We start from the raw sequence: 15856 nt of genomic DNA on the forward strand, positions 1-15856 counted from the left end.
TTTCTTAACTTCCACACACTAGACAAAAAGGAGTAATAAGGGAGTAAGCTCTCCTTAGCGCATACCCTTTTGTAAACAAGAGTGGCCAGGGGAGAACTTACTCCCTTTTTTACTCCCCTATAGGCGTACCAATGTTTAGAGCGCATGAACCTTCTTTATCTTCGTTTTGGAGACTCAAGTCTAGAGCGTATGCGTGGTAGGTTTTAACAAGATATCGCAGCGCAGCACTGCGAGAAGCGTATAAATTATTACCGCAGCCAACGCATGTCCGTAGCTGCAGAGTCACTTTCAAAGCGATGCGTCTACTTGAATTAGCTGTAGACGACCGCCGGCGCCACTTAGCTCCGGACGCTGTTTTCTTACCCGGAACAGGCTCATTTCAGTGCGTACACGAGGTGCGAGCGTCACGTCAAGTTAACAGCGAGTCGAACGCAGCGCTGCGGAAACAAACTTGACGTGACTTTACGGAACTCCCCAAGCAAGCTCCGTAAGAAACGGTTAAACCTCGTTATCGCGAAGTTGAAGGGGTCCGGCGATCTCTTCGTTATAGCCCGTGCTAACCGGGCTTCCAAGGGGAACCATCATTCCTTTGTTATATCGAATATTTTGTTGTGAACCGTTTCGTTATAACGAAGTTCGACTTGTATGTCACTAGAAACCATGCAGCCATGTCGAAGCTGTATAGCTGGCATAGGCTAGTCGGAAACACAATGGAAAAAGTTTGCACTTAAAAACGGTTCGATATTACCGTTCCTGTCAGCTGTCCCATTCCTACCCTTATAAAAGCTGTCTATAGAGAGTCTATAAAATTCTTATAAACTATATTACCTTCCTATAATTATTACCTTCGGTCCATTCGTAGTCTACAGACTATCTATAGACAGAAGTCTACTAAAAGTGCATGGCCATAAATCTTTAGTGGTCTATAGACCGTCTCTAGAATTTGAATTGCTCATGGATTCTTGGGATTCGTCTGTGGACATTTTAAAGAGTTTATAGACAAAAGTCTCAGGACAGTCTATAGACCGTCTAAATAAATTTTTATAAGAGTGTAGTTTTCGACAGCCAAAGCGTTGGCCCGGCGCGAAGCCTTCTGACCGGTGAGGAGCTTTACGTATTCGTATCCATGTTGCCAACGCTATAGCTACGACCGCTAAAAGGCTGCACGCTTTCAACGAACGAAATTTAAACATGCAAACGCCTACACAGCCATGCGGTGACGGCTAATACCTGTGCCACACGCGCACATAAAATGGCAGTAAATGCTTAAGGCCTTAAGTTTGTTAATGTCATTATTTTCGGAGTTGGTGCTACACGTCCACATTTAATGCCATTATCGAAAGTGACTATGACGATAACGCTTGCAAGGTAGTCAGAAGTTTTATCTGAATATAAACATTCCTAATGAGCACAATATATCGGGAATGTTGTTCAAATGTAATGTAAAAACGATTTTCTAGAAAATACGGCTGTTCCTGCTTTACAAGTCGAAAAAGTTGCCATAAACTCGCATGTCAACACCCAAGTCGAGAGTACCTGTCAATAAGGCTGGTTAAAACGGCGCTCTTCGCATCGAAAATGCAGTATATAAATGCCTCATCTGACTGAAAGTTAAGAATTAACCATTTCCTACTGGTTAGGAAGTTGTTACTAACAAAACTGCATGCTTTTCTGCGTGTGGAATGGGAACGAGAGTACGCATTGCACGGGCGAATGAGTTGTCGCGAACTCAGTAGGTCGCGAATGGCAGTAAGGCTAATGCCATTAAATTTACGCGTGTGGCACCAAACGAATGCCATTAAAACTTAAGGCAGTAAGCACTTAATGGCATTAAATCTCTCCGTGTGGCACGGGTATAACTATTACCGTGTGACTGAAGTGCCGGTTTAGTTTGACTCGGCAGACGGGAGTTTTTTGGCTCCCCCTCGTCACCTTTACTTCCTTGACGTGACTAAGCAACTCGGGCGCCTGCGAGGTCATGGCTCGTTCCCAGTCTGTTTTTCCTTCGCTCTCAGCACTCTGCCACCGCATCATGTATCTCCGGGCTCACTTAATGGCGCGGGGCTCTGGCGGCCGCGATCTTCTCGAGAGGGTCATTTATAACCATCTCTCGTTTGCTCTGATGGTAATTGCGGCCCTCTAGTTAGGAGTGCCGCCAGTCGGAAGCACCTAGCGCCCTCTGGTGACACACGGCGACACGTGGCCTTATTGCGCTGACGACGAGGACGGCAGACAGATGCGGTTTTCGTTAATGCGCACTCGAACCCGGAAGCGTTAGTGCGTGTGTGTGCGATTAGCCCGCTTGTAGCTACTGCACTCACGAGAACCGTACTGCGCTTTGGAAGCCGAGGTTGGAGACATATGATTCATGAGCGAAATTACAAACCGTTTAAGGATTAAGAACAATTGATTACTGGTCAGCCTGTCACGCGTTAGCTGCTTATCACTGCAACCTCAAAAACGGTAACGGTAACGCCAACCAGTCACGAGAGCTTCGCACACGCAAATCGCGTTGTTGGACTAACGTTCCCAAGAAATATAAAACAGTGCCTCGCCTGAAAGGGACAGTGAAGGCAAATTAAAGCTGCTCTGTATCGACAGGCTACCGCATTCTAACGACAACGATCCTACTTTCACTGAAAAAGGAGCATTTATAAGCCAAGTTGGTAAGAATGTGAAATACAGGTGTCGCCACTACCAGTCGATTTCGCCAGTAAGCTGGGGTGCGTCTAGACAGTTTACATGCGGATCCCAGAGTCTAGGCTACACTGCCATTCACTTCGAAACGCTGATCACGGAGTTCTTTTCGGTGTAGACTGATGAGTTTGAATCCAGTGACGGGAAAATTATTCAGTGCAATTTTGTCATCAATAAATGCGTTTCCTGCTGCCGGATAAACAGCAACATACACAAAAAGAGCTAAAGAATTTTTGATTAAAAAAAAATTGGTGTTTTTTTTTTTTCTGGTCCATCTGGTACAGCACCAGCTTTCGCAAGATTGCATTGTAGTGTTTGTTACTGTGTGTGTTCGTGTGTGTATGTTCGAACGTGTGCATGCGCGCGTGTGAGCGACAGAATATCCGTGAATGCGTTTCTAGGTGCCCACGCATGTGGCAGCAGATGGTTCTGGATTATGTTCCACTCCTCGCACCTCATCCTGCTCGCCTAGAAACTGGGCGACCAATTGTGAGACCCGAGACAGGTAGCTGACGTCCGCTCGCGAATAGCTTGCGCTGGTGGTGTATTAGAGCAGCTGTTCAATATGGTGCACATTACAAGCTCTTCATCTTCCGGGAAATCTTCGCTACTCTCTTGGGTGTTCTGAGCTTATTATGTACTCTTACTCCTTTCGTCATACTAATCTCCCCCCCCCCCCTTTCTTCATATTTTACCCTCGCACCTTATTGTAAGCGATGTGATGTAGTTCCTGATGTGAGTCTGCGATGCGTGAATTCCAGTTGGATTCTTGTGGAAATTGTGCCATAGCAACAAACGATAAGTGCGCAAGAGCTGAGATGCAGCACGGTCAGTTCTCACAGCGTCACTGATCAGGTGAGCCGCCGCGGTGGCTCGGTGGTTACGGTGCCCGGCTGCTGACCAGAAAGACGCAAGTTCGATCCCGGCCTCGGCGAAGGCGAAATGCTAGAGGCCCGTGTACTGTGCGATGTCAGTGCTTGTTAAAGAGCACCAGGTGGTAGAAATTATCCGGAGCCTTCCATTAAGGCGTCCCTCATAGCCTGAGTCGCTTTGGGACGTTAAACCTCACAAAACCAAAACCAAACTAAACTTTTCATGTGCTTAAGGCCGAACAAACGCTACTAAAATAGGCGACGCTATAAATCATTGTACCTGTAGCTGGTTCCGTACCTTCATGTGTAACCAGAGCGCTGTAAGAAGATTATGTCTTTCAGCATCGTCTTGTCTCCGCTAAGAAGAAGGAAGAAAGAAAGCAGCACACAGCGGCCGGCAGGCAGGAACACAAAAACGCATTTTTCAGACGGAGCACGACGACATCCTTCCGATAGTTACTGGAGGGCAATGCGCACCCGGTATAGCTTCAGTATCGTTTAACCAGTCGCGGAGGGCTGTTTTAACTTTTCAAGGTTGGTGTGTTGCGTTTTAGGATACTTTCTTCCACATCTCGCGCCCGCCCTAACTGTGTTCCGCGCTTTGAAATTTCTGAAAAAAATCTTCCAATTGCGCTTAATCTCGTGGAACTTCGCAAAATGATTCATTTTACCCCAATGCGCCTGCTGCAGACACTGGCGAATTTTCGCAACCATAAATAAAATAGGTATCGATATCGAAGTCACCGTATCTAGGCTATACGTGTTGCGTTGCGCTGAAAGAGGATAAAAGACCTAACTCTACCCGAATGCCACCGATAGGTGGACAATGAACGGAAGGATCTTAATGGGAAACGGACAGGAAAGATCCTTCACGTGCTTGAAAGGCAGCCCGACTGCAGAACGAGGGAGAACACGACGAACAGTTGAAAGCAGAGGAAATACACACAGAGGAGACGGCTGACAACAAAACGGATACCAGCCGAGTTAGTTAAGCAGTCGTCTGATAGACAGGAACTGCACTGGAATGAGGAGGCAGATTCTGGGAAAACTCCAATCTCGGGAAGCTTCCTTTTTTTCCCTGTTTATTTTCCTCACCGGCTTGAGGTGGGGGGGGGGGGGGGCTACGGATCCAAACAACGAACGTGCGGCAGCGGAGAGAGAACGTGGTAGTGCGGAGCGCAGCGGATTCAGCTCGGGCACGCGAGGGAGCGAGAGCGGCGACATGATGAATGTTGTCGCTGTCCTCCGACACCAGGGGGAGGCAGCAGTGCTCGGATTCCCCTCGTCGAGGTGTCCTATTGGGTTGCTGGCTTTCTGGACTCGATTAGTCGGCTCGCTCCCTTCCTGTGATTCCCTTCGCAAGTCACCATCTCCTCCTCCCATCCCGGTTTCTCTCTCTCTCTCTCTCTCCATTTCCTCCCTTTTTTCCCTTTCGCTGCCTGCGTCGTTTCTCACAATACCGAAGAGTGACTGTCCAGACGACATCGCGCCAAGTAAGCAGATGAGAGCGAAGACGGTGAATGGAAACGGAAACGAAAGGAAGCAGCATCTGGAGATACCAACGGAAGAGAAGAAGCTATCGTAGGAAAACGCTTTTACTATTGTAGTACGTTGGGCCGACGACGCTACACTAACACTGGTTTGTCGATGTACCAATGGGAAAGTCAAGTTGGAGATCGAAATAGCTGATAATGTTCGCAGGACTCGCGAGACAGGTCGCTGCTGTTTATCTTGTCCATTCGGCCGCTGATATGAGATGTCCACTCGTTGTCAAATCAACGTATGCGTCCACATACAAACAGCCCTTGCTTGTACCCTATAGCTACAAAAAATGTTTAGCTGGGCGAGTTGGGGAGGGGGGGTCTTACTTTGACTATGTGATTCCAGGGATTTTTTGTCGAAAAATATGGGACTCAGTATGGTTTACCTACGTAAAATTTCATCGCGCCAAAATACATGCGGTTTGAGAAGCTTGCAGGCAAAGCAACCTCTCCAGTGAACCTAACTCGTCGAAATAGCCAAAATTTGTTGGGCCACAGCGCCGAGGATAATCGCGTTCTCGAAATTCTAAAAACGGATATGGACCTTATTTACGGTGGGCTACATGCTTCTCAATAATTAAGGAGCCCAACGGTAATAGTTTAAAAGTTAACTATTAAATATTGGTTACCAAGCCTGCTAGTTAGCACGTCTTAGTTGAATTATGATGTACTACACCACTGACAGTGCTATGCCAGAAAAAACGCGCATCTATTTCAAATAGCTTATGTTTAAAAATTGCAGAAAGTCTTAGGTGAAACACCCTGTATATCATTGCGCTGGCTCTTGGAAAACGTTTCTGAACAAAGCAAGATGAGGAGCAAGAGCAGGAAAAATGAGCGTGCAACAAAAAAAAATGGGGAGACTGGAAGGGAATAAAGGGATGTTAGGGCATTATGGGGACGTTGACGAAGTTGCCTGACTGCTGCAGCAACTTACTCAGGTCGACAACAAAAAGGACGAAGGGAAACGCAAAGACAAAGAGGCTGCACGGGACAGGAGTAAGTTTGCCCGACTGTCTACTCGCAGCCAACAGTATCGAATTGCGCAACTTTCCGAAGACGAGGTGCACTCGGGAGGAGACTTTCTCGCCCCGGTGCTTGGGAGGAAACCCAGCCCGGAGCTGCTTTCGCAAGGTCATGTCCCACCGGCCTGTTTGCCCTCCTGCCGCGTCTGCACTGCCCGGCACGGCGACTCGGTCGATTGGGCCTCCCTCCGAAGCAGCCCGCTGGTTGGCAATAGCGGACCATCCATGTGGTGTTTTATTTGTGCTACGAATTTCGCGTCAACGCCGCATCGCATCTCTTGGAGACAGGGAAGCTCGTATTAACAACACCTCTCCTTCGTTTGCTTTTTTGTTTCTCTGCTCCTTTTTTGCTTGTTTGGCTGTTTGTTTCTGTCCTACGCTCGTCTAGCTAGGAACCTACTCCGCATCCAAAACCTCGAATTGCACTGACTGGCAATCTGGTGGCATCGGAGATTGCGCTATACAAAGTGATGTTCTCTGTTCTGCTCGAGCAAGGCTATAGGAAACCAAAGAAACCAAAAAACAAAACGATCAAGGCACGAAAACCGAGAAAAGGTGATGCGTAATATGGGTGGCGGTTTTCGACACGGATATTGAGTGGCCGGTGCGCGCGAAATGGAATCGCCTCCGGCATGGCCAAAAGGGTGCAGCAGAAGACACGTGAACAGGCCTTCGTCGTAAAGGCTCTCACTCCTTTCGGAAGTCGACTCTATAGCGGTAAAAGCTGGCCACGTATACGCAGCTCGGGAGTCCGTCGGCATTGCGCATACATGGCACCTCGGATTGCGGCATCACTTCATTTCGTGTGTGACGCACCGGGTCCGGAGTGAAAGTAAACGAAAAGCGCCCAGTCCAACACAAAGAAAATATTCGCTCTGCGGTCTCCGTTTTCTTCGGTTGCCACATTTAGCGCTTTTCTGTTTGCTGTGTTGGGCTACTTCTGTGCTAGACTTCTTTGCTGTGTTAGACGGTTTCTCCTCTCCATACCCCTCTCTCTGTATCGCTGTCTTGGATTTACAGCCGCCATAGGATGAGGTGTGCGAATGGACACGTACTCCCCCCGCCTCGGCAAGCTCCCATGACATTGTGACGTCATATCTGAAACAAAGTTCTGAAGTTACACCACCGCCGCCGATTCCACGCTTGAAGAGCGCGGTTTATTCAATTTCTTCTTGTAGCATTCAGCAATCCGGACTTATTATATAAAAATTTCGAAATTTCTTATGAATGAAGTGCTGTCTCGTACTTAGCAAAATTACGTTCGCACGCCGCTTCTCTTCACCTTTGTTGCTTAAAGGAACTCTGGCGACTACTCTTTGCAATGACTGCGCTGAATTAAAATTTATTGTGTGGTTCTTTCTAGTCATGTCCATCTACCTAAAGGAACACAGTACGCATTTATTGCCGTGAAAATTGCATTAAAAATTTTTCCCGTCATTCGATTCAAACTCATGACGTCTACACCAAAAAAAGACTCAGTGATCACAGTCTTGGAGTCTGCAGCCTAGCCTCTGAGATCCACGACTAAAAGAAAGGTGTCAACAGACCGCAACTTACTTGCGAAATCGGCCGGTGATGACGACACCTTCTCTGCCAGGAGGAGGGTGCGGCGTTCCACAGCCCGCGCTTTGTCTCCACAACAAGAAAACGTGTAAGGAATACGAATGGCGTCCCACTGGCGTTGTAGCCGAGCTTGCCTCTCTTCGTCCATTTCGCAAGCCATCGTGTTGCGTTTCGTTCTCTCCGCACACTGTTTGAAAACAACTAATGTATATCTGAAGTTTAAGCGAATCGTCGTAGACACTCACCCTAGCACCATTTCACTTTCTGTGACCAAATTCCTCCGACAACTGCTTGAGTTCAGTGTGCTTGTGCTTGCCGGTCGCGACTGTAGCGCAGCAACAGCGTTGCGCATTGTCTAGAAGCACGTCTTTGATTGCCAAATGGTGCAGTTCGCCCGGCTGTACCTGACACTTTCCCGCCGACGACCCGCCTGACGGACGCATCTGAGAGGTCTGTTCCGACATCGCCTTAACATCTGCTTGGAGCTTCTCTGTCCCGCTTTAGAGCAATCTTCTCCTGTCCTGTGCTGCCGAACCAAAAACGGACGCCTGCAGACCACATGTTCCGCCCTTGAACGCTTCCGAAGTGAACGAAATGCAGGCTATCTTGTCGTCAAGAGTAGACGTAAGCATGAAATGCTCTGCAGGCAAGGCGCAATGTATGCTAGCACGCCTCCTAGATACTGTTAGCCGTCCTCGAGTCTTTTAGAGGGTCTCACATCAGCCGTTTTTCTACCCTAATCTTTTCTTCGCGAGCGACAGCACGCTCGGCTTTCTCTCCCGCTTTTCATGCACGGCGACAGGCGCGACCAGGCCTGATTACTGGCCGTGCCATTGGATGGCGCCACGGGTCCTGTGTCGCTGACGTGCGCATTACGTTAAAATGATTTTTTTAACTCGTTTGAGCAGCGCATATTATAGCGTTTGTATGCCGATACTGTACGAGGGCTTAGAGAGCGAAATACTCGACTCGTTAGATCTCGTTCGGTGCCCGGATGATCCGGTTTCGGCTCCCGGATGACTTTAAATCAGCGCCCGGATGACTGGAAATTGGTGCCTGGATTTTGGCTGTCGGTTCTGGCTCGACGTCACCTCAATGTCGCCGACAACGGGAGCTAAAAGCATTTCATGCTTAAAATAATAATGGACTGTCGCTACAGCACTTCGCCCCGCGGACAAATTTCCGGGGCATTTGCAACTCTCCAGCCTAGTGCTGTGGGAGACTGCGTTGTCCAGTTCAGTCTCGTGCGACGGGCAAGGCCGAAGAGGTCGCTGCAATGTTGTGCAGTGTAACCACCTGACGTCCAGTCTGGAACAGAGCCCACCATGAACTTTAATCCGAATATCCCGTGATTCCCTTCCTCACTGTTTCCAATAAGGTTGCTCTACTACTACTTAAGATTAGTGCACGGCAGTAGACACACGACTCTGCTTGGCTGCACTCATCTCAGGCGCAGCCTTGCTGCACACTTCTGCGATTCTCTTTAACATAATATGACGTCACTGTGACGACATCACTGTTTTGCTCTCGGATTAGCGAGAGCCACGGTACGAATATGCCATATATTGTGATCGCGATGAAGTGCTGTACCAGAGCCGCTACTCTGTAAAGCCGACATATAGAAATCGTTAAACTGTGGGACAAGCTTCCCAAAAAGAGGACAAGAGAAGGAAAATGAAAGTAGCAAGCATGGAGCCGCCAGCCCCAGATGTACGGGAAGAGTAAACACTGCAATTCGGCAAATAGGAGCAGTGAAAGAAACGAAACATTATGAGGAAATATTGGCCCCACGTGCTGACCCAGATGATGAGAAGCGAAGTAAAAGGAGGGGGAGTGGCTGAGGGGTCAAGGAAGGAAACTCTGAAAGTAAAGCCTATTCCAGGCACCTCGGTAAATAGACGACAGAGCGAAAGCGCCCCCTTCAGGCAACGTTCGCACAGGTTGAGATTAGATTTTCTTTAAAAAAAATATTATGTCTCAGTAACTAGCGGACAACCTTGAGCCACGGTCTCAGCGGTCTTCCTTTTTCAATGCTAGTTAAAGTGGCTGAAGAAATGGGCGTCTATCCGTTCTTTATATATAGAAATCGAAGTATTTGCTAACCTCTGTCCCCGAGGAGCAAGAGATATTAAATTTTTGGTCGTAGATTTAAGGCATTGATGAAGGATGAAAACACTCTTGCTTTTCAAACAAGAAATGCTTACGCTTCCCTCCATCGGTAGGGCTACAAGCACTTTCATATCTTTGAAAACGACAAATACCCGGACGCCACTAAAACATAAACTGCTGAAAATGGTGCTGAAGTGTTTCTGGATCTCTCATCAATCTATAGTTCTCACACAAGCCACGCCATTGAAAACTTGCGAGATGCGTGGCTCTTTTTTTTTCTGATTTTATTATTTTAATTTTTTTAAGAGGCGGGGGTGCTAGTAAGGGCATGTTCATCGGGATCACTTCCAGGAGGGATTGGGGAAGCGGGTTGGATTTCTGGGGCCTCAGGCCCAGGCCGGAAGCCCCTTCGGGCTCTTGTACGATAGCTCCGTCTGAAGGCGGCGTCGGCAGACGGAATCGATTATACAGAGAAAGGCTCCAAACTGCGAGTAATTCGCTGCGTGAGTCCAGATCTTAGGCGTTGGCGAATTGAATGCTGGGAAGCATAATTAAGGTATGGCAAACATTCACCTTGCCATTAACGCCACCGCCGCGGCGGATCTTGTAAAGAAAACGTCTCCGTAATTCTATACGTTCTCTGTAATTCCCTGAAACTGAAGACAGCTGCGGGCCGACTGATGTGCCTTTATGTTTCCCATAATGCCCAAAATCCACTTGAATAGTACACAGTTGTTTCCGGCGTTGGACAAGTTATGCGTGTATCCAGTATCTTGGGAGACTAGTTGGATTAAAATACCTGTTCGAAATGTGGCGTATACACTCTTCTTGATTTTTGTTTGTGTCTTTTTATTTGTCTTTTTCTGCAGGTATTATCTGCATATGCTTGTCATTTCTTGTTTCATAAAATTCTTGAATGTGCCCCTCCTGCTAAGACCATACATGGTCTGCAGTATTTCAAATAGATAAATAAATAAGTATCGCCTGTATTAATTTTTGATGTATGTGTACGGTCACATGCTGATAGGTAGTTGAAAGTGATTCCTTTGATAGTGTTGTGCACGGCAACCCCGCCGCGCGCTCGATCCAGGTGGCCGTGGTGTCGTGTATAGTGGTTGAGTGCGGGCGCGAGAGATGGCGCCACCACCCCGTGTGGGGGACTGGGGTGAACGAACGGAGTGGAGGGAACGAGCGCGGGCAGTTGCCCGGTGGCCGGCACCATGGTTGGAGCTACGGCAGTGCAATAAATGTGTGTGTGTGTGTGTGTGTGTGTGTGTGTGTGTGTGTGTGTGTGTGTGTGTGTGTGTGTGTGTGTGTGTGTGTGTGTGTGTGTGTGTGTGTGTGTGTGTGTGTGTGTGTGTTGTTAACAAGAGTCGTCATTCCCTCGGTAACGCGACAGATAGCATAAGTCATTAACTATTTCAGCCGATCTTCTTGCTTCTGCTGCCACTGTATTTTAAGGCCAGGGGCTCCTCAAGCCGTCGTACACTCTACACAGAACGCAGTAAAAATGTAGCAAGCGGTCCTTTAGCGCTCTTACATTTATAGAAGGGAGTGCGCATGTGGCTTGCCTTGTAGCGGCCACAAGGAAACCACAAAAGTGCAACGTAAAAGAAGAACAGTTCCTAAACTCCAGTGTCGTCGGTCGCTACGCCTCGCCGTGATACGAACCCTCGGTGGGCAATATTGTGGGAACATATAATCAGTCACTTGTTCTAATCATGGCGCGAATGTTTGAGGAACGGCTCGAGGAGGTCTGTCGTGCTCATATTTTATTGTAGCATTGATGATGTCTGAGCATGACGTCCAACGTTTAATTGGGTAACCGCTCTTTGGGAAATTCTTCATTTCTTACGCGTTTATATTGATCAGGAATGCATTCAAGCGCTCTCTTTCCCTCGGTCTCTTCTCCACAAGTTTCGAGCTCCTTTTTCTTTTTTCAAAACGTGTCCTAACTTTAAAGCCCCGTAAGCAGGCGCTGTATATTCCGGATTTTTCGAAAAGTCAGCGGACTTCTTTCGGTGTTTACGCTGCGGTAATAGCGAAATGATACTGTGTGCTCTTTAGTCCCTCCATCTCTCCTCGCTTGATGTTTCGCAGACCTTTTAAGGGGCGCTATGGGCCCGTTAAAAGGTCTCTCTGCGGGTTTGTCTTAGATTTCGCCTGAACAATGCGTAATTCTAGAAGCGCGAAGGTGACGACGATGCCGGTGAGGTTACATAACTAAAGAGGAGTGAGTCGATCGGTAAATGAAGGGAAAGTCAGCGAAGAACCGACGATGCAGGCAGACCGTAAATGTGGCTGCCGCGTTGGCTCAGTGGTTATGGCACTCGGCTGCTGGCCCGAAAGGCGCGGGTTCGATCCCGGCCGGGGCGGTCGTACTTCGATGGCGGCGGAATTCTAGAGGCCCGTGTACTCTGCAATGTCAGTACACGATAAAGAACCCCAAGTGGTCGAAATTATCCACAGCCCTCCAGTACAGCGTCCCTCATTGTCTGAATCGTTTTGAGACATTAAACCACAATAACAAAAAAAAAACCCTAAAAGTATTGTTTGGACGGTACGACGGCTAAAGCGCCCGCTACAACCACAGCCGCTGGTCTAAATGACGGAATGGTCACGGGAGGGAGCTAGTGAACCTCGCGGTCGTCCAGGATGAGCAGAGGAAGGTACCAGCAGTGCATGGCGTGGTTAAGGACGGACAGGACAGAATGACAGAGGATTGAAGGTTGTCGGTTTGGGAGCAACGTTTGTTTGAGTTGTGTGTTGTGTCACCGCCGAAGCACGACAGTATTCTACGGTAGATTAATCGAGAGCTAACCGGAGTGTACTTCTTTTTGTGTGTTTTTTTTTCCCACACAGGATCCCGCACTATGAACGCACCCCGGCTGTCGTCGCCGACGGATCGGAGATCGTCGTGAGAGCAGGCGGAACGCGACAGACGCCCGACCTGGGCGTCGCCGCTCACTGCAGCACCCGTTCCCTGCTCCAGGCAGAAACCGTCCGTTCCTCGGCCAAGACACCGGGGGATCGATAGCCCCCGGCAGCCCTCAACCTCAAAAGGTGACTGTCATGCTCTCATTTAACCCTGCACGGCAGCAGTGAGTAAATTTGACACGCCACAAAACATTTGGCCCGAACAGCCGCCAAAAGATTGTGCTGTAGCGCTTCTGCGTACACTAGCCATTTGATTACAAAAGGTGGCTCCGGCCATCGCCCCGACTCCAGGGGGGTGCTGATTACTCCTATCCATTTGTCCAGCCAACGGACATAGCTTCACCGTATAAATGTACGCTCTGGAATCGAGGCATCCAACCTGGAGGGACAGCCTTTGTCAAAAGTTTGGAGCCCAGTAGGTTTGCTTCTGAGCCACATCTGTGTGGTTCGTAATGCATCTCCAACGCTCCAACTTTCCTGAAGGTACGATGATTTCTGGTCCTGTCTTCTCCAATGGGTAGGGCTGCAATTAATGCTTCAGGAGTCCCACTACAAGGCTTAGAAGCAAACCTCCTGGGCTCTAAACTTTTGAAAAAGACTGTACTACCCGTCCACATTGGGGATAGATGATTAGGCCTGTCACTGTCACTGCCCTGAGATCTCAGAGAGTCCGGAACGCCATATAAGTCCTGTTTCATGACCCTGCAATAACTGACTGCGTCGCACTTCAAGTGGCTTATGAACTTTTGAGAAAAACTGTACCTTGATTACAGGTACCAATATGGCTCAACCAGAGCTCCATTTCTTAAGTTAGAATTAAACGGGCTGAGCGGACCAGCACTGAAGAACCATTTCTACCACACAGTAGAAGAAAAACTCGACTGTGCTTTCCGAAGTGTAACCACGTACTAGTTGCTTAAGAATAGACTGAAAAAGATACCCGTTCAGATTTTGGTGCGCATCATTCAGCGTCATAAAGTAGGCGTCACACCGCGTGCGCAGGGAGAGGGCGTGCCCCCGTCCCGTCGTCGTCCTCCTCTCCCGGACCCATGGGGTGTACGCTGAGCAAGAGCCTGTCGTCGCTGGTGCGCGGCTCGGGCGGCCGCAAGGGCTCCGGCGGAGGCGCCGCGAGTGCCGACGCTGAGCCCGTCGGCGACCCACCGCCGCCGCCGCCCCCGGACCCGCGCCACCCGCTCACCGCCAGGCAGATCTTCAGCATCACCAAGTCGTGGAAGGCCATCGCCAGGGCCATGGAGCCCACAGGCATCGAGATGTTCGTCAGGCGAGTGACTGACTGGTCTATTTATTTATTTATTTATTTATTTATTTATTTATTTATTTATGTTTCTTTGTATTCTAGCGCTTCTCATATCAACTCCTGTTTGTTTAAGGAAACATAAAACTCGGTTCTTGGTATAGCGGAAGCCGTCCAAACAGGCAGACAACGTTTGCACAACAGATGTGTGTGAGAGGATAGAGACATATCAGTTCTGTAAATTCAATCTATACCGGTACACTTTCACACCTCAATGCCCAAACTGTCCACACACGTATGCAGACATAGAACACTGCCTTACACAGTGCCACACAGTTTTTCAGTCCCTCGCCTATCCTTTACCCCCACCCCCACCGTGGCCATCTGGCTTGCCTCCCTGGATCTAAAACTGCAACGTGCCCTCGTCGCCTTGGCCCAGGACGCACTGAACGCCTAATAGAAAGGATGTTCTAATAAAAGTGTCACACCACCACCACCACCTACATTAGGCAACGACTGGGCGTCACAAAACGGTTTGTGTTGACCAATTCTTTCCTGTTGTGCGGGTGGTCATTTTCACTTCAAACTGACTATCTTTGAGCTTCGATGCATTACCTGATATCGTTACAGAGCTCTCCTTATCAGCGCTCGTGTCTCGCAATCTGCTTTGCGATAGGTCTAGCGGTGCTGGTGGCTAAAATTGTGGCCTCTATCTTCTGCAGACTGTTCCAGGAGAAGGAGGATCTTCTGGACTTGTTCGAGAAGTTCCAGGCGCTCCGCACGAAGGAGTCTCAGCGCGAGAGTATGGAGCTGGCGCAGCACGCCTCCGTCGTCATGACAACGCTGGACGAAGGCATCAACGCGCTAGACAACCTCGACTACTTCATGGACTACCTGCACAATACTGGCAGGCTACACTACAAAATCAAGGGCTTCAAGAAGGAATACTTCTGGGTGAGTGGCACTCCGCTTTTGAGAGCCCGCTTGGGAAATTTTTGGTGAGGTTTAGCTCTTCTCAACCTAGTTACTGAGAGCGAAAGCTCTGTTTCGTTGCTTCGCAAGTCGAGCTTCTTGTTGCTCCTCGGTTTCAGCGACTCGTTTAGCTCGCGTCCTTTGCAGTACAGGGTCAATCACACTTCGAAGGAACACGACTCGGCGTGGCCACGTACCTGCGGTCTGCCACTGCATCTAACCCGCTCATGAATCAATGCAAAGCGTCGCATGAGAAGAGAGGCCTCGACGTCGTGCTTCGTGTGATGTGCCCCTTTGCACGGGTTTGCTACCGGCTTCGTCGCAGTGGTGCTTGGTGTGTGTGCAGCCACGCGGAGCCGTGTTCCCTTTAAGTGTGATCGACCCTGTACACCTTCTTGGTGAGCTATATCGACTGCAGATGATCGGACGCAGCTTGACGGCGACGCCGAAGAGTCGACACGCTCGGTCTGGCGCGCGCCTCATCCACGACGGAACTCAAGGAGAAACCAAGTCATTGGTCAGGCGGGCGTACTGGAGAGTGTCGTCGAGAAAATTCGAGTCGTTTCTTTCCGACCCGGCGCCGCCGCGCGCGAGCGAAGGGGAGAGGACATCGCTCAGCACGCCCGAGGTTACGCGCTCTCCGTCGGCAAAGAGAAATTTTCTCCGAGCTTCTCGACTCTTCGATGAAGCGCGCGGGAGCGATTCCTTCGCGCCGCGCCGGATTTCTATATGTGCCCCGATTTTCGTGACAGTCTGTAAAGTATTATCTCCAAATGTGCGAGACATCTACACTCTAAACGGAAAGAAGTAAAAAGTGGGTAAGTTGTCCTCCAGAGCACACCACTTTATAAAAGGGTGTGCGCCAATGGACAACTTACTCCCTTT

At 49.1% G+C, this 15856-nt stretch overlaps 1 protein-coding gene across 2 annotated transcripts in view; it reads left to right on the forward strand.

Moving 5' to 3' along the window:
- LOC149332253 (neuroglobin-like) overlaps window positions 1-15856 on the forward strand; it is a 221422-nt gene that overhangs the window by 195542 nt on the left and 10024 nt on the right. For both annotated transcript variants that reach the window (XM_089557169.1, XM_089557168.1), the window contains exons 3-5: window positions 12670-12870; window positions 13747-14026; window positions 14722-14953. In XM_089557169.1, the coding sequence (XP_089413295.1) occupies window positions 13794-14026; window positions 14722-14953 (465 nt within the window). In that variant the 5' untranslated portion in view covers window positions 12670-12870; window positions 13747-13793. The remainder of the gene's footprint in view (window positions 1-12669; window positions 12871-13746; window positions 14027-14721; window positions 14954-15856) is intronic.

Source organism: Amblyomma mixtum, chromosome 8, assembly GCF_055824585.1.
Source record: "Amblyomma mixtum isolate Tamu chromosome 8, ASM5582458v1, whole genome shotgun sequence".
NCBI lineage: Eukaryota > Metazoa > Arthropoda > Arachnida > Ixodida > Ixodidae > Amblyomma > Amblyomma mixtum.